Source organism: Haliotis rubra, unplaced genomic scaffold (assembly GCF_003918875.1).
Source record: "Haliotis rubra isolate DU_JTF1 unplaced genomic scaffold, ASM391887v1 Scf219, whole genome shotgun sequence".
Lineage (NCBI taxonomy): Eukaryota > Metazoa > Mollusca > Gastropoda > Lepetellida > Haliotidae > Haliotis > Haliotis rubra.
The window spans coordinates 604860-631878 of record NW_025766214.1 but is presented as its reverse complement, the minus strand read 5'-3'; the positions used below and the strand labels follow the sequence as shown (position 1 = coordinate 631878).

The window sequence follows — 27019 nt, the reverse complement described above, 5'->3', positions numbered from 1 at the left end:
GCAGACGTTTTAACCATAAGGCTACCCCACCGCCCGCATCTACAAGAACCATTTGCAGCACTCGTCAGGGATTTACATGGAGTCCCTGGGACTCATACTCTTAATTTTCAGGGGTCCTGGACAAACAAATGGTGGTCCCAGACACTTAAATATCATTATTAATACTGTTATTGTATTGTGTATCATGATCATCACATTGTTATTACAGTAGTTAAATTGCAAATATTATAACCCAGCTAGTAGCAAACTCAGTTATAACCTATTGTCACTTGATTGGAAATTTTTAAAAGTATTTGGACTGTGGATGCGGTAATAAATTTTGTTGCATCCATTGTCAATTTTTATGGGTATAGGATGCAGGAAACCCCTGACTCGTCCATACATCTGTGTCACAACAAAGTGTTGTCATTCCTATATAAAGAGTGAGTGAGTGAGTGAGTTTAGTTTTACGCCGCTTTTAGCAATATTCAAGCAATGTCACGGTGGGGGACACCAGAAATGGGCTTCACACTTAGGACTGACACCTTGAACCTTGTCTCTTCAAGCACCATCACTGTACTGGATCACATGGCTGTATACCAGCACTGAGTGATGAAAGCAGCCAGACCTGTAACCATTATGCCTGCCTAATCTTGAGCAACCAACTTAATGTGCTGACATTTCATTGTTAAGTAGACAAATAACATCATTAACTTCTAAGATGTAAACGTAACATTAAAGCCTCTTTATTAGGGATTGTCTAGGCAGCAGAATGGTACAGTATTATAAGTTGCAGACAAATGTCATTGAACAGGGATTATTCTCATCAATTTGTTCAGTTGTCGTTTAGTCAACCTGTGGAACATGAAGTCAGGATGCATCATACATACTTGATGTCACAGCTGCAGGGGTATTGTTGCCATTACAAGCAGTGTAATCACCACATCACTGAACACTCATAACATGAAACACTGTTCAACAATCAGCAGTCAGGTGGGGAATTACAAGAAAATAATGCATTGTAATAATATTGTTGATTGCTTAATGCTGAACTCAGTTATATCCCAGCTATATGATTATGGTACAACACCTGGACCAGTAAAATCAGTCTTTTCGCACATGGTCAGTAGTGGACAGACCATCCACAAAACACAGGTAGGTAGGTAGGTTGGTTGGTTGGTTGTTTAATGCTGCACTCAGCAATGTTACAGCTATATGGCGGTGGTTTGTAAATAATTGAGTGAGACAATCCAGTGATCAACAGCATGAGCATCGATACAATGACATGTAACCAAGTCAGCGAGCCTGAACACCCGATCTTGTTAGTTACCTCTTACGACAAGCATGGGTTACTGAAAATGAATTGTAACCCGGATCGTCATGGGTAACCCACACAGGTGCCCATATAACACAATACATGGTTGTTGTTTGAAATCACAGACCCCATTTTGTCCGATTGTGGATCATTCCCATTACTATCACATCCTACCTGGTACCCATTAACTGATGAGTCGACATAAAGAATTGATATGGTTTAAATTTGAATATTTTATCCTAACTCTTTGAGATGAGATCGAAACTCTGAACTAGAGAGCAGCAGGTGCACAAACATTTCCCACTTAAGAGCCACACTAAAATACGTGTAGACAGTTTAAAGTCTGCTCCTTCCTGACAAAGGCACATCATCTGATGGCTTCAATTCCGGTCACCATGGTATCATCTGTGCCTGTCAGTCAATGAGGCCAGCCCTACATTATACATTCTTCAAAAGGATGCTTAATGGAACATTTACTTGGAGTCAGTGAAGAAACCATAACAGTCTTCTGGTAAAAACTGTGTTGGCCATGAGTCCCGTTGTACAACCATACTATATAGTTATATAATAAAGCTTTTATCCATATAAAGTATAGTGAAAATGATGAAGCTGAAATCATTGGTCAAACCCAGCTTAAGTATTTTGACACGTAGGTCGACCTCCTCTCTTGGAGGTCCATGAGACTGCATAGTTCCCCCCTCACCAGCCACAGGCCAGTCCAAGTTTATTGGCACATTATAACCAAACCACATAAAACGGTGTCCATCATCTTCTTGGAATTAGTATCGACTACTGCGGCCTGATTGGGACCACGGATGACCAGTGCTGGTCGTGTGTAAAGGATGGAGGAAATGGCAGTTGTCCAAAACACTCCCAGCAAGCCTTAAGGCCAGTGTTTAACAGGATGAAATTATTCCAGCTATCTTGGCCTGGGGCTTGTTATTATGGTAAATCTAAGTGGCAAATCTTTGCTGCTCCATCTCAGCACGACTTGTCCGGTCGTCAGTTATTGAATCTGTTCATAAAATGATATGCAGGGAATCACTAACATGTTTTCCCCGGGCTATGATGAAGTTAGCTGGATACTTTAGGGAGAGGTCGTCCAGTGCTCTACCATGTTTACCCAACATGCAATATGAAAGGCCTTTCTAATCAGTACACATTTTGGGATGGAAAATTGAATTATGATCTCGAGGAAAACATGATCAGCGATCCATCACAAATGTCAAGGCCTTGAGTATCAGATTCATTTCTCACAAGAAAATGGAGAAACGAGTCCAGCGCTAGTGATAGAGTAACTGTATGCAGGCAATGTCAGTGTTAATTTATACTCTTGCAAATCAACATTCACGTTGGTTGGTTGGTTGGTTGGTTTAACACTGCACTCAGCAGTATCACAGCCATAAGATGGTGGTCTGTAAATAATGGAATCTGGACAAGACAAACAGTGATCAACAGCATGAGCATCAATATTGGGATATGATGACATGTGTCAACCAAGTCAGCGAGCCTCACCACCCGCTCCCGTTAGTTGCCTCTTCTAATGACAAGCATGGGTTGCTGAAGATCAATTCCTACCCGGACCTTCACGGGTTTCTTCTAGTGGCATGTTGTAAGCCATACTGACACAGCTGACATAACGTCTGGAGTGAAGACATGTTATATTCCAGACAAAGTCTATGCAGTAACTTTCATCTTAAAGGGGAATACACTCAAGCAAACCTGCAGTCGTGGCAAATATATATATAATTATACAATCAGAAATTTGTCTGCAAACTGTTAAACGTTGCTCAGACTAGCAATATGTGCTAGCAGTAGTCCACTTTTGGAAATGTATAGATATTTTATCTAACCATGATACACAAAACCTAGTCTAATAAAATGTCAAAATGTAGAATGACACTGATATTTGTAAGTGCCAACTAGTAATCGGGAACAGGGGGTATTCCAGGTTTCAACTTAGCACCCTGAGCGGGTGAGGGGCTGTGGGGTTGCCTAGCGGTTAAAGCGTTGGCTCATCACGCCGAAGATCCGGGTTCGATTTCCTACATGGGTACAATGTGTGAAGCCCATTTCTGGTGTCCCCCGTCATAATATTGCTGGAATATTGCTATAAGCAGCGTAAAACTAAACTCACTCACTTACTGAGCAGGTGACATAGTGGTGATCAGTGGTCAGTTTTAGAGACTTGGTTAATGTCAAGGTCACTGCTCCTAATGTCAATCACATGATCGTTTAGATCAGACTCCATTATTGACTGGCCTCCATCACACAGCTATGTTAGCTTGGTTGACACATGTCATCGGTTCCCAATTGCGCAGATCGATGCTCATGCTGTTGATCACTGGATTGTCTGGTCCAGACTCGATTATTTACAGACCATCGCCATATAGCTGGAATATTGCTGAGTGAGGCATAAAACTAAACTCACTCACTCACACAGCTATGTGTAAGACATTGTCTACATTTCCCACACAGTGCAAATCGATGTCTAGATCAAGAGACTCCAGTCGGTATCCACTAATTTCATTCTAATGATGGAATATGACAGTAACAGCACCACACAGACAGCTAAGACAACAACAACCAGGTCGTCTGTCTCTGATGCAGGTATGACGTGCTATGGATGTATTTTCGTATCACTTACAAATGTCAAACATTCAAATGTCAGGAGACAGCAGTCTTTGTAACACTGCCTTTATGATTCCTTAGGTCAGACTACAAGAGTCGACTCTCCTGTAACATCCCTGACCAAGGTCAAATACTCCATGTCCTTCCATTGCCGTTATAATTATGTCAACTAGGAATGGTCCAAAGTCTCTCATGCAATTGAGTTTGAGTTTCAAGTGGTTGAGGATTGAGAGAATTAAAAAATCTGAGTAAACTATTTTGTAAACAGGCACAATATAATATTTTAAAAGTCTTACAGCAAAACAGTTTGGGTGTTATCCACATATATCTGCAGGGCTCGACATTCACGCTATCCCACTGGCCCGGGTCTAGTAAAATGTTGACAGGACCAGTGCAACTTTGATAACTGGTGCTTGCCATTGTTAGCGAAGGGGCTCTAGGTTGTCTGCGATCAAGTGTAGTGCTATGCACGTAATCAATTTCATCGTCATACAATGCACGTGTTCTAGACTACATCTTCTCTACCTTTCACAAACCAAATTGGTTTGCTCATTGCCGTGCACCGCCTACTTCTCTGCGCCGGTCCAACTTATCCTTGTTTGCCAGCAATGTAATCAATTTGTATAGCACATATGCTAATAGATTCAACACACTTAGACCATGCTACCAGGTACCCATTCACTGATGGGTCAGGGGAGGCATATTTCAAACAAGTCCCTTGACTAAGGAAACACCTAATACCCTACTTGGCACACCTAAGCTTAAAAATATCACAGGACTGAAGCTGCCAAAAGTGGTCACGCATCCGACTATACTCAGCAGCAAACGTTGCTTAACTTCACCGAATTTCTGACCTGTGAACTGTATACTGTATATTTCCTCTCCAACTTGGGTAAAAAGTTACAAAGAGCATTCAGACTTCATAGATCAGTCGTAATCAGAACTGTCCTGTCTGCTGCTAATCTGGACTGTCCTGTCTGCTGCTAATCAGAACTGTCTGCTGCTAATCTGTCCTGTCTGCTGCTAATCTGTCCTGTCTGCTGCTAATCAGAACTGTTCTGTCTGCTGCTAATCTGTCCTGTCTGCTGCTAATCAGAACTGTTCTGTCTGCTGCTAATCTGGACTGTCCTGTCTGCTGCTAATCTGGACAGTCCTGTCTGCTGCTAATCTGTCCTGTCTGCTGCTAATCAGAACTGTTCTGTCTGCTGCTAATCTGGACTGTCCTGTCTGCTGCTAATCTGGACTGTCCTGTCTGCTGCTAATCTGGACTGTCCTGTCTGCTGCTAATCTGGACAGTCCTGTCTGCTGCTAATCTGGACAGTCCTGTCTGCTGCTAATCTGGACTGTACTGTCTGCTGCTAATCTGGACTGTCCTGTCTGCTGCTAATCTGGACTGTCCTGTCTGCTGCTAATCTGGACTGTCCTGTCTGCTGCTAATCTGGACAGTCCTGTCTGCTGCTAATCTGGACTGTCCTGTCTGCTGCTAATCTGGACAGTCCTGTCTGCTGCTAATCTGGACAGTCCTGTCTGCTGCTAATCTGGACTGTCCTGTCTGCTGCTAATCAGAACTGTTCTGTCTGCTGCTAATCTGGACTGTCCTGTCTGCTGCTAATCTGGACTGTCCTGTCTGCTGCTAATCTGGACTGTCCTGTCTGCTGCTAATCTGGACTGTCCTGTCTGCTGCTAATCTGGACTGTCCTGTCTGCTGCTAATCTGGACTGTCCTGTCTGCTGCTAATCTGGACTGTCCTGTCTGCTGCTAATCTGGACAGTCCTGTCTGCTGCTAATCTGGACTGTCCTGTCTGCTGCTAATCTGGACTGTCCTGTCTGCTGCTTGTCTGCTGCTAATCTGGACTGTCCTGTCTGCTGCTAATCTGGACAGTCCTGTCTGCTGCTAATCTGGACAGTCCTGTCTGCTGCTAATCTGGACAGTCCTGTCTGCTGCTAATCTGGACTGTCCTGTCTGCTGCTAATCTGGACTGTCCTGTCTGCTGCTAATCTGGACAGTCCTGTCTGCTGCTAATCTGTTATAATAGTCTAAACTACTCAGACACCTCTCTGTCCTGCCGCTCTACATCAAAGACAACTGCACTTACCACTTTGAGTAAGGTCGGGTTCTCCGTGACAGTTCCAACAAGACCACAGAAAGCATTGATGGCAATGAGAAGCCCAACCACGATCAGGAGAGCTACAGGAAGTGCAAGTCGGTTGTTTACTGACTGGATGTCCTGTCGATGAACTTCAACGATAATCCCGATACCCAACAAGATGATCCCAACACACTGAAACAAAGACAAGACAGGTTAGACTGGGTGATGTTAGAGTCGATGAACCTCCCCGATAACCCCGATACCCAACAAGATGATTCCCACACACTGAAACAAAGACAAGACAGGTTAGACTGGGTGATGTTAGAGTCGATGAACCTCCCCGATAATCAACAAGATGATCCCAACACACTGAAACAAAGACAAGACAGGTTAGACTGGGTGATGTTAGAGTCGATGAACCTCCCCGATAACCCCGATACCCAACAAGATGATTCCCACACACTGAAACAAAGACAAGACAGGTTAGACTGGGTGATGTTAGAGTCGATGAACCTCCCCGATAACCCCGATACCCAACAAGATGATTCCAACACACTGAAACAAAGACAAGACAGGTTAGACTGGGTGATGTTAGAGTCGATGAACCTCCCCGATAACCCCGATACCCAACAAGATGATTCCCACACACTGAAACAAAGACAAGACAGGTTAGACTGGGTGATGTTAGAGTCGATGAACCTCCCCGATAACCCCGATACCCAACAAGATGATTCCAACACACTGAAACAAAGACAAGACAGGTTAGACTGGGTGATGTTAGAGTCGATGAACCTCCCCGATAATCCTGTCAGCCATTTAGGTATTTCCCACTGAAAGAAAGATAAGAGTGGATAGAGGGACACGTCTACTGGCTATGCAGATCTGGTTGACAATGAAACATCTATCTAACTGTATATTTAGAGTAAAACAAGCAAATGTTTTGATTTAAAGTCATCAGTCTTCAAACCAGAAGAATCTAAATGGCATATCAAGAGTGCTGCTTGTGTTCTTTGTCATTCTGTGGGACTGAGGAGATAACAAGAAGGTGTGCTACTTTATGAATGACAACTCCGATATAATATTATGATGTGATGTTTTGGTATACTATATAATAGATTCTTACTCTTGCTTGACAATGTTATAAGAATCTTTACCAAAACGTCACATCATAATATAATTGTCATCTATCAAGTATCACACTTCTAAAATGTCAATCAAACAAATCGCTGAGGAGATAATTTGTGCCTAATAACAAAATAAGTGAATGATTGAAGCTCTTTTGTTAAGAAATAAACATATATCACTGTTAACATTTATAATTTTCCGGTGTAGAGCAAACAAACATCAATCAGGAACAAATCTTGGATTTGAAGCAATGACAAACAGCTACTGATACAGCCAAGGGATACAACTCTGCATGGTGACTTTTGGTGACTGACAACAAAGCCATTTGGAACTCTTCAGATGAATAAGGTTTACTTTGAAGTTATTTTCATCTGAAAATCATTGATTGAGCATGTTTTGTATTGAGTAATCTGATCTATTTTCACCAACATTCTATCAAATACACCTTTTATAGTCATAAGAATATGAATATGATAAAACTGGGAACTTTCTGAAATAAGACCTATGTACATATAATAATATAAATAATTTCTCGGATTGAAAGCATGTGAATTGCAAATTAGGTATTCAACTGCTTCTTTTATCAAGATTTAACTGAGGAAAACATAATCGGCATTCACATTTCAACTAAGAATCATTATCAAGGAGTAGCCAGTTCTTCTGTGTCAGAATCAATTCCTTCAAGCTCAGAAAGTCAAAGTCAATTTAAATTCACACCTCATTTGCATCAAAAGTGTAGGTATATTTAGCAAACGGAGATCACACCTTGAGACCCACACTTCCATCCCACAAGAAATAAATGTCAGTGTTCAATTATTAATGGCAAACTTCCCATTACTTGGAAATGTCACCAGGATACCATTTGTTCCGGATGTGGGAGTTTTAAGATATGGGATGGTTAAACTCCACAATTCAAGTAAAACGAATGTAACCAGAAGAGGATGATTGCTGCACCAACTAGCTTGATCATGCATTCATACTTAGTATCATTCATACATAGTATCATGCATTCATACATAGCATGTTATTCCATTGATACCATACAAGAATCTTGACCTGACACGTTGCATCCAGGTGAAGGATGGACTCGGCCCTCTTGTGTGTGGGAGTGAGGCATACACTGGCTTTGAGGCTATTTCACCCTCGCTACCACCATCATTGCTGCATGTATCTAGAGTGTATACTAGGCAAGACCGTTGACTATATCAGAAGCATTTATGTGGGTGATCGGAAAGAAAGTCACATGAAAAAGAGTCACGGATAAAAAGTCACAATTTTGGCTAGGACAAAAAGTCACAATAACTGTTTATTATCTGTTTAATATGTTTAATTATCAATCAAAGAAGAGTACACATAGTCTTACTAAATTTCAAACACTCTGCAAGTTTCATGAACACTGCGCAAAGTTCTGCAATCTCTTAGTAATTGTTTTAAGAAATTAAAGCCTGTTTTGGACAGATTTATCTATCTGACTAAAACCCAAAGATGTGCTTCTTGCAATCAGAATCCAAATGTTCGGGTTCTTTCAGTTAATTCAATGATTACACATATACTTCAAATAATTTTTTGAAAATGTTCTTTGAACACAAATACGAAATTGTTGAAGTGCAGCGTTTAGATATTAGGGACCAGCTTTTTTAATCATGCTGCCAATTTCTGCAGTGCAGTTCGATTTACAAAGCTTCAAAACAGTATTTGATCTACGAAAAAAGTGTCCTTCTGCAAAGTGGATATAGTTTGGCATCAAGACACTTCTGCAAAATATTTTGCAACTGTTGACACGACAAATGCAGCAGAAAAATGGGTGTTACAGCACTGCAGTATAACAATATTCTAAAAAGTAATCGGTTTACAAATCCCAATCGACTGGACCCAAGAGAGTCAATAGATGCTGGTTACACAAAGAAACTATCAATACACATCAGCTATTACCTATGCAAACAGAACTTCAGAACATCTAGGGCACGTTTTTCATGCAAAGGCCCAGTATTACAATTATTACAGATGGGTTAGGAAGCAGTTTTACTGCACCATCTTAGGCCATCTTCGATCATCTTAAATAAACTCTGTTTCCCATTTTATATTGATTAAGCGAACAATGTATACTAAACTCGTAATGGTTTCACACATCGACATTCAATCCACTAAACCTGAAATAACAGGCACTGTAAACTACAAAGGTTTCCTCTCACAATACAGTATATGGGTTAAACAGAGATATTCCCAAATTTGCAGCAATCAAGCAATCAGCTGAATGTGCCACATTGTACAGGAAATGCCAGGCTGGTTATCATCGCTATGACTGCCAATAAAAATGTCGCCATCGGCTCGGCTTGTCGTGTCACTTTCAAGTCTGCTAATTTAATCACTGACAGGAAAATACAATTACAGGGTGGAAATCAGAGGTGACCGATGGGTGATTGTGTCAGCGATCATGCTGCTCACGGCTAATAAGCAGGCAATGGTGGTCTGGTGACTTGAGCATCAATGACTGCACGACAAAGACGCATACCTTTTTTAAGGACACTGATAGTCCTATTAATCTGGATTTGTTTCATTAGGAAGTAAGTTTTTATCAGTGACTTGTTGCTGTAGCAGTTATGTCGCTAAATGATGTAGTTTTACCTTCAATTCATCATCCTTCATGATTTAATGGTAATGGACAAGTTATGTAACAATCCCGTGATGGGGCTCGACTTACATCAAGTACGCTGATGCAGGTAGTGGGGACCAGTGGCAAGCCATACGCTGACATTTAGACTGTGATGAGTGAGCAAGGGTTGGTTTAGTGTTGCTTTGAACTGTATTCCAGCTATCATGGCGTGTCAGCTTGTTGTGGGAGGAAAAACGAGAGTGATCATAAATCTCCGGTCATGAAGACCACCACATTAGTGAACAGGAAATGGAGAGTGCAAATCTAGCAACCATTCTCAAAAACTGCATGCATCATATTTCCATTTTATTTTGAAAAAAAATATTTAATATCCCTGGAGCCATTTATCACCATTATACCTAAGCCTGTTTCTAGTTTGATCAGAAATATGACACTCAATATAGCCATCCAATCAAATTACTCTCATGAGCAAGACAAAATCTCTGCAAGGTTTCTCATTAGACAGATGAGTTAAGACAATGACATTACTTCCTATACTAACTGGGCACAATGTGTTAAGCCCATTTCTGGTGTCCCCCGCCGTGATATTGCTGGAATATTGCTAAAAGCGGCGTAAAACTAAACTCAGTCAGTCAGTCCTATATTAACATGATGAACCACTGGTACTAAACCAATTCAGAGTAAACATGTTTACAGAATCGGATAATCAAGGATGCCCAGAAACACAAACATAGTAAATTTGGGATTCAAACCCACGATCACAGGTTTCAGGCATGCTGGAAAGTTGCAACTACACACAGTAAATTACAACACCAAACAATCATTGTACAAACACATCTCGATGCACTTTATTCGGTAAGCCGACAAGTGATCACTGCACTGGAGTTGGTGCTTTGTGTTACCATAGCTACAGGACAAATTTATTGTCATTTACCAAATATTCTGCTGACTCATCACTTAGCAAAATATCTGAGGTACAAACAACTTGATGCGGGTTAAAACATGTAAACATAGTTTACTGTTCACATATATGAAAATACAAAATTCAACTTTTATGACAGTATGCACTATGGTCATTGATGTTCCTTACTTTGGTATACCGTATATTACCGTAGATAAGCCGAATATTGAAGAAAACGACATCATATCGCTTTGTGTGAACAAACAAACAAGGAAAGACGACTTTGTCAGTAAAGACGTCAAATTTGCAATTAAACATCACCAGACAGTATTATTTACCTTTTAAGTTCTAATTTGTTTTTGTACACTTCATTTCGAGGCGTGAGTAGACACAATATGATTGTGAATTCTTTGAATAATGCGGACCAAAGTTATAATTATTGGTTCTGCCAGTTGTCTGTGGTCTGAGTTTGCCGCAATTAGGACCCAATCGCGGGGGTTCGGCTTATGTACGAAACATACCTATTTGACACTGATTTTAAGGGTCAAGTTAGGGGGTCGGCTTATCTACCGTAATATACGGTAGTATATCGGCTTCATCACCGTATACCTACACCTTGGATATCGGCTTTATTTATCATACTTTTAAGGGATGGAAATTAACCAACAATGTCTACTAGCCCCAATAGTGACAACATTTTGCACTACACAATAAACTTTTCAAAATTCCACTGGCCGCAAGGATATGTTAACATTAACAAAACTGGGCTGGCCTGGCGAGTATAAAAGCTAATTTCAATCCCTCCTTCTGCTTTTGTGAATTTACATTTATATGATTTGTGTTTTTCAAAGAGTTAGTCTACCTTTCTTTGAATAACAGAAAGAGCATAAAATGGGTAAAAGTCTTGAAGGCTCAAATCAAATTCCAACACGCATTATAAAAAACTGACTCCATGAAAAGTTGCATAAACAGAAGGTCACCTTGACAGCTTCATGCAAATATTCCCATATAAAACCAGCAATCAAAGTCTGAGATAAAATATACACATGATCCGTCTATGGCTGTACCTAGAGATTGTTTTGATTTATCATGTTTTATGCTTTTGAGAAATAAGATTTGCAATATTATAGCATAAGAACAGACACTTAAAGGAGCCATTAAATTTCTTCCAAGTTTTAGTACAGACAGTATCAGTGCCTATTATCATGACTATCTAAACACTTGATGGGCATAATTATTTTAAAATTATATTTTCTGCTTGAACACAGACTTGTTTTTTAAGTGACAGCCATTCCGAAAATCCTATTTTGTAACATTATTGGATCATGACTGACAGAATTATGGAGGAGCACATCTGAACATCCTGGAAGCCACTTCATTAACCAGGTTAACTTGACACAATGTAATAGATCTATGTTACCGTTTGATACCAAAGTAAACATGTTTTATTAAAACTGAGCCCTCATTGATGCTATCAAGAGTAGAATCACAATCTATGGTGGAGCAGTTCCTCACTGAGTTCAGGATGGGTTAAGCGATGTCTTTACATCAGCATCATCAGATGCTGGCAAAAATAGAAAAAAACAATATTGAAAGTTGGTATTTATATGGTTATTGTTCTGATAAATGTCAATAGTGCATCTAAATGTCAATACTGCATCTAAATGTCAATACTGCATCTAAATGTCAATACTAAATGTCAATACTGCATCAATACTGCATCTAAATGTCAATACTGCATCTAAATGTCAATACTGCATCTAAATGTCAATACTGCGTCAATACTGCATCTAAATGTCAATACTGCATCTAGCGCCTAAATGCATCAATACTGCATCTAAATGTCAATACTGCATCTAAATGTCAATACTGCATCTAAATGTCAATACTGCATCAATACTGCATCTAAATGTAAATGTCAATACTGCATCTAAATGTCAATACTGCATCTAAATGTCAATGTCAATACTGCATCTAAATGTCAATACTGCATCTAAATGTCAATACTGCATCTAAATGTCAATACTGCGTCTAAATGGCAATACTGCATCTAAATGGCAATACTGCATCTAAATGGCAATACTGCATCTAAATGGCAGCATTTAAATGGAGAATAACATTGTGTACTGCATTCAGTGTCTACTGAAGCAAAAGGAGCATCCTCCGTCGGTCATTTTTGAGGGGATTTTGGCCGAGGGGCTTTTGTACCAAGGGGCTTTTGGCCAAGGGGTTTTGGCTGAGGATCCATGCACTTGTTTGGAAATAACATTTTTTTCAAGTATTCAGTGCAATCCAAAACAAAATGTATCATCTTAGGTGAACAAGAATGAAATTGGTCAAGTGCCTGTATGAATGCTGTGTCACTTGTTTGAGTGGCATTTTAGAAGTTGAGACATACAATATAGAACAAATTTTTATGGATGACAACTTCTTTATTGCTTGACAACGGTACAAGAATCTGTATCGAAACATCGCACTCTAGAATTAAAGAAGCTGTCATCCATAAAAATTTGTTCTATACTGAATGCTGTGTGTTTTGTGCAGGTCAGCAATATTTCAGTTACTGCGCAGATACAATCACATGAAAAAAGCATGGGTAATGATTCTCACTATCTGTATACTATGACAGACAATCGTTGGTGCTAAAACCCACGAAGCAGTCACAAACCAACAACCATCAGGGAAAATTTGAGATTAGAGCCACCAGCAATAGGATTCTGGCATACCCAAGGGAAACAACTCTGTACAAGGAATTACAGCCCTAAGGCAACCCATGACTCAATATGCCCTCCCAGTACTCTCTACCCTGCTCATACTCCAGCTCTGTTTACAGTCAGGAACCCATGGGAGTCCACAGATGACAATGAACACGCTATTGCATGCTATGCTAATTCTGATTGTAATTTCTGAAACAGTCGCTAATCATGATATGATTGAACCAATGGCTCTTCTTCATTTATCAAAGACTACAAGCCGCACTACAATGGTCCTTGGGACTTTCCACAGTCCAATTATCAACTGTTCAAGTCTGCAATTGTGCAAGGCTCATTGAATTCTTTACTGGTCCAACAATAGAATAAAGATTTTGATTGTCGGTGATATGACGCTTTGAGCTATTGACCCAGCGATAACAGGTCTGCTCTTTAGTCAAAGACCATAGCAGACAACTTCCTGTCTGTGTTGTCCTAGGGTCTCAGTCCTAACTATCTAAATATAGCGCTGGTCACAGCAAATATATCACTTGGCTGTTCCTTCCAATCGCAAGTGGTAATCAGACAACTTGGTCAACACTGGCTACTTCAAAGGTATCGAATCGTCCAGATTGACGGTGAATCCTGATCAGACCTTGGGGACAATCTAACAGTACTATGCAATCAATACACAACGTTAGACACTTTGGTACAATCCATCTGGTCGTTAAGACTTCGGACCAAGAGACAGGATTAATCTGCTGGAATAAATACATGTTAAAACTTGAAAGCTAACTTCAATGTATTTCCTTGTACAAGCTTTACAAGAATCTACTGAATTGATTTCATCTTAACAAAATCCAATCAAGTTGTAATTCACCTTTTTGTGTGGAATGAAATTCTAAGCAATTTTTACCATGTCCTTGATCGAGTCCCTTGTGTCATTGCTGTGTATCTTAGTTATGGATTCCACAAACACTGAGTGAGTGAGTGAGTGAGTGAGTGATAGTGAATGAGTGAGTGAAAGAGTAAGTGAGTGAGTGTTTAGTTCAGTCCAGCTACATGGGGGCGGTCTGTAAATAATTGAGTCCAGACCAGACAATCCAGTGATCAACAGCAAGAGCATCGATTTACGCAATTTGGATACAATGACATGCATCAACCAAGTCACCGAGCCTGACCACCCAATCCCATTAGTTGCCTCTTACGACAAGCATGGGTTACTGAAAATCAATTCAGATCTTCACGGGTACAAACACAAGACATCATGTAAATCAAATTATCAAATGGTCTGTTACACAAACTGCTTTACTTGTGCAGCCATGATTTACTAAGGCAAAAATATTGTTGCGGTTTCTGATTACATATCCTGTTATGTTACCATGGTAACCACCATACCAATATGGCTAATTGTATTAACATAATCACCATGTTTATTAAATACAGATTTAGCTCTTTAGCAGAATATACTTTAAACATGAAAAACAAAAGCATTTACAGCCTTAATGATATTAATTTCTGAATCCATACAGTGGTAAATGAATAAATATGCCAAAAACATTAACATGATCCAAGTGCATATTTTTTCGGTCTACCTCCATCCTGTAAATGGAGTTAAACTGACCTGCTCCAAGTTGTTAATGAATAAAGTGCATTGGTGCAGCTGCCAGCATTAATCAGTCTGCATTCCGATCCATCATTTGAGAGCTGTCACTCTGAACAAAACAATCCAGGTCCCCCCTCCCCACACACTTAGCTTCATGTGAAGTAGGTGGTGGGAACATCCACCCATTTACTAATTAATGGTGTGACTACAGATGAGTGATGATCTTTAGGTGGGAACCAATTAACCAGCAAAACTTTCATGCATTTGTTCAGAAATAGGGGAGCATTTCCACAACGATCCAGATAATTATTTAGCCTCCCAGAGTGAAAGAACCCCTTTGAAAATGACTTAAGACCACATTGAAAATACTTCTAGGTGTTGGCAGGTTTTAACCCCCGAACCCCCTCACCCCTTCAAAATTCCTGGATCCGCCCATGCTCAGTAATATTCCAGTTCTATGACAAGACAGGACCAGTCAATCCCGTGATTGATATTGCAAGTAACGAACCATGGGTGACCGTGTTTGTCAGCTTGACTCCTGAGAGTTTCTAGGACTTCAGTCCTGCCCCACAACAAAACATGTGTGACACCTTAGGCATGTAGCTTTAATTTGATATGCCTCTGTTTACTCAGCAGTAAATGGGTACCCGGTGGGATGAGATGATCATATCACTGTTAACCTTCTAGTGCCTCACAGGTGTAGTTGGTTGTAAGGTAACAATGTAGTCCACACTGATCCACTGACGGGGTAATAATGTTAGGGCTTAGAGCATACACCTTGTGCGTGGATGTCAGCACAACGAAGTACACTATAGGTTGTATGCTTCTCCCTCGGGTAATACGGTCTGATGTATGCCTTTTTGTAGCAGTGTCACCCGAGTCAGTAGGCGAGTAGGCGAGGGATGACACTGCTACAAAAAGGCGTACATCAGACCGTATTACCCGAGGGAGAAGCATACAACGTATTTATCTTACCGCCATGTTAAATGTACAAAATATCATTTTATTTTATTTTAAAGATCGCTACCAACTATATGACATGTAAACAAAATGGTGTCTGCCTCTTGACTGGATTTTTAATAGCAGTGAAACATATTCTGACAAGCTTAAAACTGCTATAAAAATGGTTAATTATGTTGAGTTTAGTGTGCAATCGACTCAATGTATAAAATAGTTTAAATAAAGCAGTGAAAGTCAGTAAAATAAATCTGTACATAGTGAACTCCAAAACAGCTAACCGAACGGTTTTCGAACTCCAGACACTGCATGCATCATATTATGATTTCATATGATTGTTGGCGATTCAGCTTCTCGACGGAGAGTTTGGCGGTTACCGTGGCAGTGGGTAATATTTTTTTCCACTTGTCACACTCCTGGGAGGTGTGAGACAGAATTTGTTAAAGCGTCATTGACCAATGAAATTAAAGTATTTCACATGAAGGTAACATAAACATTAGTATTGCTACACAGTCTGTCTCACATCCCTGAACCATGTTATTTTACTTTCTGCCAAACCCTTCCAGTAATGCAAAAGCTCTGTATAAAGCAAGTCTAGATTTACCTCAGGTTTTGAATCTGCCGTCTCCCTGGGGATCTTTTTCAATTTTCTGTTTATCATGTTCATATTAATATTATATATTTTCAGAGGCAAGTGGTCTAATACACATGATTATGTCAGGCTAGATAATTATCTGGAGCTTTGTGCAGATAGTCCTCTTAAACAACTAACAAAGTAAACAACATACTGCTTGTTAATTACTCACCGATACGACATACAGTTGCTTACATGAGGAAACAGAATTTGGATGTGAAACAAAATATCCATAAAACTGTCCCTGTTACCAGACCACATGGATCATTTATATAACAGCTGTCTGTTACTCAACCTCAATACATTAGTGATCTTTACAAAACATGACTCATTACAGCTTGGACATTTTTTAAGCACTAAAAACTCTGTCAAAAACTGTCATTACAAACTTTTAGAACAAGGAAAGCAGTAGAGCCAGGGTCTGCACCAGATCAAGTTACAGTAGGATGCGAAGTAAAGATGCATTATTTATCATGTCTATATTATGTTAATATGAATTTATTTTTAATGACATCTAAGGCCTTGTATGTTTTTACATAATTAATAGGGAACTATTTTTTTAATTATTTATGTCATTTTGGTTTATCTGCATCTGTTTTTAATCTATGGCCTTGAGTACTTTTACATGATGTAATTGGGAACTATTTCTGTAATCATTTATCATGTTTATCATGTTTATAATGTTAATATATGTATTTGACCCTTTTTAGTGACATCTATGGCCCATTTAAATTCACATTTTACCCGATGTTACTGTAAACTAGCAGTCAATGGATGAGGCAGTAATTTCGTGATTGTTGAATGGAGTAAAATAAGTTGCCAGTTTGTTGCTACAATAAATACGATATTAAGAGAAGCTATATTATCCATTTTCTGTCAACTACTTTCGTTTCGATCCTTAGACACAATATATATGACAGTGAATTTTGAATAATGTGGACCAAAGTTAATTGTTGGTAACATAACCATCAATCTGTGTTTGAAAATTAGGACCAATTCTAAGGTCAATGATACATATCATGCGATACCATTTTGACATGATTTTAAGGGTCAAGTTTGGGGTCAGATTATCCAAGATCTTATATCACGGTCATATATCGATATATGTATCTGTTTTTAGTGACATCTATGGCCTTCTGTGGTTTTGCATGTTTTAATGGAGAAATATTATTCCAATTTGTTTTCAGTCACTTGTCCCACAAAGGAACACAGTGATGCTTAACAAACTATGATAATGCAGAACTCCATCTGGGACTAACCTATGCTTGGGAAGAATGAATAGTGCAAAACATGTATTTACCATCACTCATCGTCCTTGTCAATGTGACATCATAACAGAGACTTTGGAACTGTGTGGAAGCTTAGTGGTTAAAGTGTTTGCTTGTCATGTGGAAAACCTGGTTCATTTACAACCATTCTCACTCACTCACTCACAACAGAGACCCGGACCCAGGCTCCTTACAAGATATTTCATGTGCTACAGAGAACACATGCTGAAATCCTTCATGCTGAAAAACTATGTGTTGAAATCTTTCTTTAACACAGACTGGTTCTGGGAAGAATATCTGTTGTATAAGATTTATGAAAAGTAGAGGTAATATACCAAATCACAATCAGTTGTTTAACAAGTAGTTTTCATACAGGCCCTTCAGTGCAGATTGAATCATCTAGCAGCTGTGATTGGATGATTTTGTGTAAGATTATTGTGTGTTTTTTTCAAATGTACATCCATCCTGCAATTAAACCTGACCATATTTTTCAGTATCTAGTGCTTTCAATGATTGTGAGTATGACAACAGCTATTTTCAAGTGGGTGACTTTTTGTGTAGAACATGGGTTGGTCTGTTTAGCTTCCTGTACTCAGAAAAGTAACTGGTTAAACCAGTCATGTTTTGTTTGTTATGATTGTTGCTTTAAGACCATGCTGTACACACATGTACATGTAATAGCTGTTGACGGTTTAGTTAATTTTAAAAAATTACTATAATAATAAATAATAATGTATTTATAAAGCGCCTAATATCCACCATAGAGATGCTCAGTGGTGCTGTGACAATATTGGGGAAGGAAATAGTTCATATAACTTTTACAGATAGGCAGCAGTGAATACTATAGAGTCAATGTGAAATATTTGGTTTTGAGTAACCAGACTCTAAATCCTGTTTCGTATCATTTGATGAATCTTTATTTGTTTTGCTTTATGAATTAAGTCCAACATGATAACAAAATATTGGAGACTTGACCTTGCACCTATAAATAAGATTTTATTACCAGTTCCATGAAAGCTCCATCGATCTGAACAATTCCAACCTCATGGTCAGAAACATGTAACATCATTATTAAGTAAAACTACTGTGAGTTAAGCAATCTTAATGCAACATAAACGTATTTCTCGGGAGTCAGTTTTTCTAATTGGCAACTCATTCTCTAGCATTTGGTTCAAAAATACAAATAAATTACCCACTTTCAATTCTTGGCTGGTGATTTAAAACCCTCCATCTGAGCAAAGCATCTCTTTTATCCATCTCTAGGGATTTCAGAAAATTACACAATTATATTCTGCTCATGCTGAAAAGTGCAAAATATAAAATACTGGAATCAGAGGACTGTGTAGGGTGTCCATTACTCTCATCATGCTTACTGTGGGCTTAACATGATCGTACAGAGAAGCCAAACTGGGAGAAGACATACTATGTTTTCAATGTAGAAACAGGATATGAGTAGATTAAACAGCACTGATAATTACAAAGTGTGTGTGTCATTCTGTTTTCCTGATGGTTAATGTGAAATCATAATTGAACGTTATTTTAGATAACTGTAGGAAATCAGAGTGATTCATGACTTCTTTTCAAAGGGGTGTTTTCAGGTGACCTTGACCTTGACAAGAGTATGTTTACAAGTGGGATTTAAAATTAGAACACTGAAAGGGAATTCCTTGTCTGTAGCCATGAGATCTGCCATATATTTTCACAAGTTTTCTGATATATTTCGCTGAATAAAAATATTATTATGACAATATATTTGTGTTCTTTGTTGTACACTTATCCCGTGATACACAGTAAAAATATACATTGGAAATCAAAATGTATGCCACTGTGGGAAAACACTGTCTAGCTGAATTACATTTCCAAATGTTTCAACACCGACATCCTCCTTTTTATGCAGGTCAAAGGAACACATCTCCAATGATGTTTGGTACATGTACTGTAAGCCCATCAACAAACGCATGTTTCGGATTTCATGAAAGTGAGAGTCCAGTATTTCCCTCAATCACACATTAGCTACACATTAAAACATGTAATATCGGACAAGACTCCTGCTATAAGCGCACGCACGTTGGCCAAATTATAACTTTGACAACTATTTTCTTTCAACCTAGCACGCGAATAAACTTTGTGTGATGCGGAAGCTCAGTTACTCATTCAAATTTGAGTAATATTCCTAAAGTGAAGGATACCAACCCCTGTATTCATTTGCTCCCCTCACTATGCAATTCTAAACAATTTAAGATTTAACCTTTGATAAAACAGAAAAAACCCATTAAGCAATTGTTAAATAGTACATGTCATCATTTCAAAATACCTACTACCAACGTTGAAGAATATGTACTTTCCTACATAATATTAGCTTAAATACCAAATCTTCTTCTTCTTCTTGGAGATTGAACCCCCAACATTTCACTCTCAGATCACTCACTCACTCCACCTGACCACTGAGGCAGTTGTCATTCATAGAGCAGTCATAATAGTGTATGCAAGATATAGGAGACCTCCGTTATCTGGCGAATGTCTTAAATATCTGTACTTGAATTCCTATGTTTATCTGAACAATTCAAACTGAGGTTATTCTCCAGGAAACAATAAGCATGTATCTCAAATGAAGAGAGAGCAATTTCTGGTACAAGATATCTCCCTCCTGTCAATGCAATAAACACGCTTTATGCGAGCCTGCAATGAGATTAAGCAAGCTGACTGTGAGGAAGCAATTGAGGCTGACAAGCAAACAGTGTGGATCTAATTTGAACCTGAATTTGATTGGGGTCATTTCAACTGATGAGATTGTACAAATTGTTTACTTGCAGTAAATACACAGATGTAGAGCTTATCACGTGTGGAACTAATATAAGATAATTAGCAGGTACAATATAATCACATAATCACTGACGGAGGGATTTATTACTGAGTTTGTTAATAAAAAAATCTGTAATTATGAAAAAAATGATAACATATGATGTTATGGAACTATCACAATTCATTGTGAGAATACATGTGAGGATCGATTATTTTGAAAACATTATAGGATGCTAAAGTCTAAACTGCTATGATACATCATCCAGTTTCAAACCATCAAAAACCTACAGCATTAATGAATAATTTATCATGAGAATGATAAACCCATAACCATACGAGCATTGAAATTGCAGTCTGACATTTTGCCCTTGTTTTCAACTGGTTGTCATGTTTAAATGCAGCAGCTATGCATTACAATAAACATGGACACCTCCCTGACATCATGGTAATAGATCACTTGGAAACTATGCAATTCTCTTGTCTAAATTGTTTAACAAGAAGTTTACGCTAACAATTCTGCTAACCTTTCTGGCTAATAATATCATTAGAACAGAATTACCCACTGAAAATCATGCTGACTCTCATGAAAGATCCTCCACTGTCAATGCTGACTCACTCTTCCAGTATTGATTCAGCCTGATTTCCTCTTTTTTGAGGTTAACAAATTTTTATATAAAAAAAATCGGTCAGTAAGTAATTTTTTGTATATTCATTCAATTTTTGGTGATTTATTTTCTTATTATTATCACTATTATAAACCTAAAATCTGACAGGAACATTTCATTGTCATTTTATTGTCAAACCAATCTTTACTGTCGAGGTACATACAAACGTTTCACATTGTGATTTGTTTTGTTTTCTTAATGTTCCATTTTTCCAGGTACTAGTAGATGGATCCATAAACCAAGCCAAGACAAAATGTTAGACATAGTGTTCCTAAAATTACCTGATCTGTTCATAATAACATAATAAATCTACTGAGAGGATGTCATCAAGCACCACCAAAACACTGCAGAGAATAAGTATCATGTGACACTCCTTGATCACAGCAAACTTGTATTTAAAGACACATACCAACATATAAAAGATTGCCTTTAAGGGATCTTGTACCACTGAGCCAATCACGGAGTCCTCTCAATGTCCACATTAATCTCTACGATGGTATTTCCTGCCAGCCATTAACCTGTGCCAGTCTGACCAAGGGTTGAGCTATTATACTAAGAGACAAAGGCTTTAGAGTTACACTATGTCACAACATGATATATAGCTCAATAGCAGGGATACGAGACGAGACATGATACATCACCCGACACAAGATACCACACATGAAAACCTGACACATACCACTTTAAGGAGCCATGTTCTATCATCCTTAATTGATGGAACTACAAGACACTCAAACAAACTGAAAACTTGAGACTGTGGTTTGGTTTGTACAAAAGGTTTGGCAATGTTTCACAATAAAGGATGACTAGTAGGTTCAGTCAATGTTCATGAAGCTATCATTGGTGTAACAGACAAAACCAACCTTCAGTATGTTTCAGATCTGTTTGTGAGCAAAACAATCCAGTGATTATTTATAATGAGCATCAATAATGATGAGCACCAATATGCGCAATTCGGATATCATTACATGTATCCACCAAGTCAGTGAGCCTGATCAACCTATTACATTAGTTGCCTCTAACTACCATTATTGAGACAGCTAGACACAAGGAGTGAGTGCATGATTTTAAAGAATACATCTAATGACAAGACAAAACAAAAGTGAAATGGAACTTTGTATTTTCAACAAAAATGGAAAAAAGAAATTCTAACTTTATATTTAATTCACTTTTATGATGCAGCACACATGAAAAAAACATATTCACAGTGTGTTCAGAAAAAGCATCAGAGACACTACATGATGCTCAATTTGACATCCCTATTAACAAAATCAATCACTCATAGCTGCTTTGATGAGTTACATATCTAAATTAGAAATCCTTGCCTTGGCGATACCAACTTTTAACCCAGAATAGATGACATTTAGCACACTTATAGACTTCGGAAATCAAAGCGCCTAGATTGAAGTTGACGTAAATTGTTTTCCCCACTTTCATGCAAAACATATCTGTGATTCCCAAAATACTTGATTTCGATTATTTAAAGGTTGCTGTAATACAGCTGGAATACTGTTGACAGCTGAATAGATTAACTTTCACAATTTGTCTTGTAGACATGTCACGAAGAGTTAAAAATATATACCGCTAAACGTTTGATAGGGATGTGTCCTTCATTGCATGGTCAGCATCAGGTGATCAACAAAACTGACTGATTGAAACCTCTTGTTGATTGAGTGTATATATATAGTTTGTGTCTTAACAAAGTTAAAATTAGATCATGTATGGAGGAGTCTTTACAAACAGCATACCTCCTTCACATACATCTTTTCAGAATATATTCACCTGTGGGTACCTGGGTTAGAGCATGTCAGCATCTTCTTAAAATATGAATAAACATTGCAATTGACAAACCCAGAAAATAATACAAAGAGCGTCACTGTATTTCAGTTATATCACACCAAGACAGGTTAATGTCTGAAGAAAGCCCAGAGTATTGCAGGTCTTGTTTATTAGTTTGGTGAAAACCCTTGAGCACAGGTATTGTGCCAACAAACACTGCAAACTATCACCCGTATTGGGGCCTTAATCGGGTTCATAATATCTGGGGTGGGGTAGCCTAGTGGTTAATGCGTTTGCTTGTCACGTTGTAGATCCCTGGTTTGATTTCTGGGTGTCCCATTTCTGGTGCACCGTGATATTGCTTGAATATTGCTAAAAGTGGCGTAAAACTAAACTCACTCACTCACTCTTTGTATTTCTGGTGATCGATCATTTCAGGTGGCAGGACCCACACTCTGGAATCAACTTCCACTGGAGTTAAGGACAATTAACAACCTGAAGATTTTCAAATCTAAACTGAAGACATACCTTTTAAGAAAACATACAGTGTCTAACTTTTCATTCTTGAGTTGTTCGGAGAGCACTACTTAGCAGTACTTTTGGACTGGAATTGGCGCTATATAAATGTGTTCATGATGATGATGATGATATTGCTGGAATATTGCTAAAAGTGGCGTAAAACTAAACTCACTCACTAATTCATAATATCTGGTCCGGGCCAAACTTGATTATTTATAGGCCACTATGATAAAGTTAGAACATTGCTGAATGCAGGGCAAGACATCACACAAACACCCAAGTGTATCATCATTATATTATAGCTTTAGTGGACACTGCTTCCACAAACAATAACAAGCAGCATGGAGGAGACAAAGGACAATCTTCCATCAATCAGCAGCCATGAAACGATTGACAATAACACACAAATCAAGAAAGTATTGAAAATGTGCAAATTGTCCACTAACGAGTCGAGACTAATCAAAGCATATATCCAACAGGAGACCAGCTATAGTGTCCATGGATGATGACGGACGGCAGACGCCTGCCTGACAGCTCCGCACACAATAGCAGCAGCCGAAACCCACACACTCCACAATAACCCCATCACAGCCAGAATACAGGCGGGCCAATTAATACCCCAGCTACATCAGGTTTTATAGACCATCAAGTGAAAGATAATGCTAAACTTCCACATTCAATGATCTCTCCCTCCATCTGAATCTCGGGAGACATCTATTTATAGCCAGAGTGCCACCAGCTCAAAATTGAATAGGCAAATTCACACCCTGCGGCACAAATGTGGCAAGCAAATACAGATATTTTACAACATCCCTTAAGTAATGAATGTCCCCATCACCCTGGATCAGCCTAATTCAATCATTGACTGGAACGCAATTTCAACCCGAATCAATTGCTATGCTTTTGAAGTGACACCAAAAAATATTTCACTTCAGACATGGCTAATAAAAATCTGAAAGGAAAAATTTGTGACTTTTTTTTTTATCTCTCAAGGAATTACATGTATAAAAATGTCCACCTGTGTAAGTAGATGTAAAAAAAGAAGCACATCTATGAACTAATATAGAGAACACTCCATGTGGATAAGAATGGGTAAAACAAATACTTCAAACAAAACTAGACAATCCACAACAATGATTCCATTTTACCATCAGTGTTTTTACCTAACCCCACCCCATATCACTTTACAGTCTTTCATCATGTACCCATCATGAGTTGGTACAGGGCATGTCACGTAAGTAGATGCAGTCATTTAGCTGTATGTACATTTGAAGCATATACATGTGTTTAAAGTTTGCACTTGATTATCATTCCAAGTTTAGACACATGAAGGCATGAGTTTCTTATCTAGTCCTAATAAACAAAGACAAGTGATTTTGTTGGACAAAAAAATTAGGACATTTTCATGGCTATAACAAATTTTGAAACACTATAGAACAATAAAGAATATAAATTTGAGCAAAAATGGAGACCACTGGTGGGTATGCCTTAATCGTCCCAGTCTCAGTATATCTTTTGGTATAAACATGTGAAAATGTATTTGACATTTAGATATTTGACATTTAAATGTATCTAGATTGAATCAATGTGGTGTATATAGAGACTATGTTAATATATGTACGAACTGAATAAACATATTTAAAAAAAAAAAAAAAACTTTTGAAACACACTCTTCCATACTATCACCCAAAATTTAAAATTTCATCAAGATGTTTCTTCTGGACACAATCAATGGCCCAGAAAATGAACCAATCTGGAACACTGAAGTCACGTCAGTATTATATGAGCTAATCATATTAAACCCATCTTATGTTAACATCTTAAATATTCAATCACTTTAACATGACATTATTGTCCCCATATTTATTGAAGATAGGGACTTAACAAACAGTTTCCAAAACTGGATTCATATTTATTTGGCAGATTTTGAACAATTTGCAATTGATGTACACAGTTTGTTCTCAAGTAATCTTTTACACTTGAGTGACAATGTGGTATTATAGGATACCATCTAAAATGTTACATTTGGAAATTATGAGCAAACATTTGAAACAGGCATGTTATTGATGAATGAGGTTAAACTGACTGTGACAAAGTGAGTTGTGTTTGTCATGGTCAAACAGAATGTTTCCAAAATGCTGCAAATCATATTTTCAGTGAGTCATTTTTTATCAGTCATTGCTAGTTCCTGAAAAATTATCAAAGGGACTGGAACTGAAATATTTTTTGCGTCTTTTTAATGTTTTCTTATCAAGATGTTCATGATGTTGACTATGACTACCCTGCTGAACTTAAGCTTACAAAAAATTGCTTGAATAATTGTTTTGTTATCAATACAATGTAAATTGTTTTGTTATCAATACAATGTAAACTACATTGTGACACTCTAAACCGCTCATGACACAAAAATTATGCAGTGAGTCATGTTCACTCCCAGCTACAACAAGCTATGTTATTTTTGTTCTTATTAGCCAAGGTAAAGATATTGTCATGGCAAACAAAAAATAAGTATTCTTGAAAATGTCAACAAGACAAAGAAAATAGTATTGTGATTCATATCTAAATGCCACAGTGCACAGGTTTCAGTACATGTCATTCTTCATGGAAAATAACTCAGATTACCAGGTGATGTGACAGATCACATTAAATAGAAAAGGGATATACTGAAAAGCAGGAATAGATAATTCTGGGTTCATGAGAGACTGTACCTTGAACTATTCATCATTCTGCTACTTTTTAACATTTACCTGAGCCTCTGAAAGTGTATTCATTTTGTGATCACTATATAATGGCTATTTACACAAGAGGCATGGTGGCATAGTCGTCTGTGGTCCTACAATTTGTGATCAGAGTTGCCTCCCTTAGGTGTGCCAGAACAATGCAAGAAACCTACTTTTGAGTTTGAACCCTGGTTTGCCCTTGCCATGTACCTAGGTTTGTAGGCATCACGCTGATGGGTTTCACCAAAGTGGAAAATGTCTGACCTGTATTACTTAAAGAGTTCCTCCCACATCACAATAACATACATTGATATACATGTACAGTGGAAGCTGTCAAAACCGGCAGTTGTCCAATCCGGCAAGCTGTCAACACCAGCATAAAATGTCAGTCCCGTCCTGTGGCTAGTGCAATTATCATCAATTAAAAGCTCTGCAATCTGGCAGCTGTCAATTCTGGATCTCAGCATGAACTGAGCCACCCGAATATGGGTTTATACTGTAATCAGCGCTGTCTAATCCGGCGCGTGGCTAGGATTCGGCTGGATGTGTATTGTCATCAAGTAATCTTGTGTTGCATGTGTACATGGTTGCCGACAAAGACATTTTAATCTTAGTTCAGCATGGGTATATTTGTACTGTACATGTAACTGGTGAGTTGACATGTTCTATTGTGATAAAACAATGTATATGAGAGTGACAAAACTTGTTCACTTCTAGTTGAAGG

The 27019-nt window shown here is 38.3% G+C and overlaps 1 protein-coding gene across 1 annotated transcript in view; it reads right to left on the bottom strand.

The window, feature by feature from the left end:
- The window catches only part of LOC124277162 (tetraspanin-15-like), an 83667-nt gene that overhangs the window by 52413 nt on the left and 4235 nt on the right, over positions 1-27019 (bottom strand). The window contains exon 2 of the mRNA XM_046712829.1: positions 6022-6207. Coding sequence (XP_046568785.1) covers positions 6022-6207 — 186 coding nt within the window. The remainder of the gene's footprint in view (positions 1-6021; positions 6208-27019) is intronic.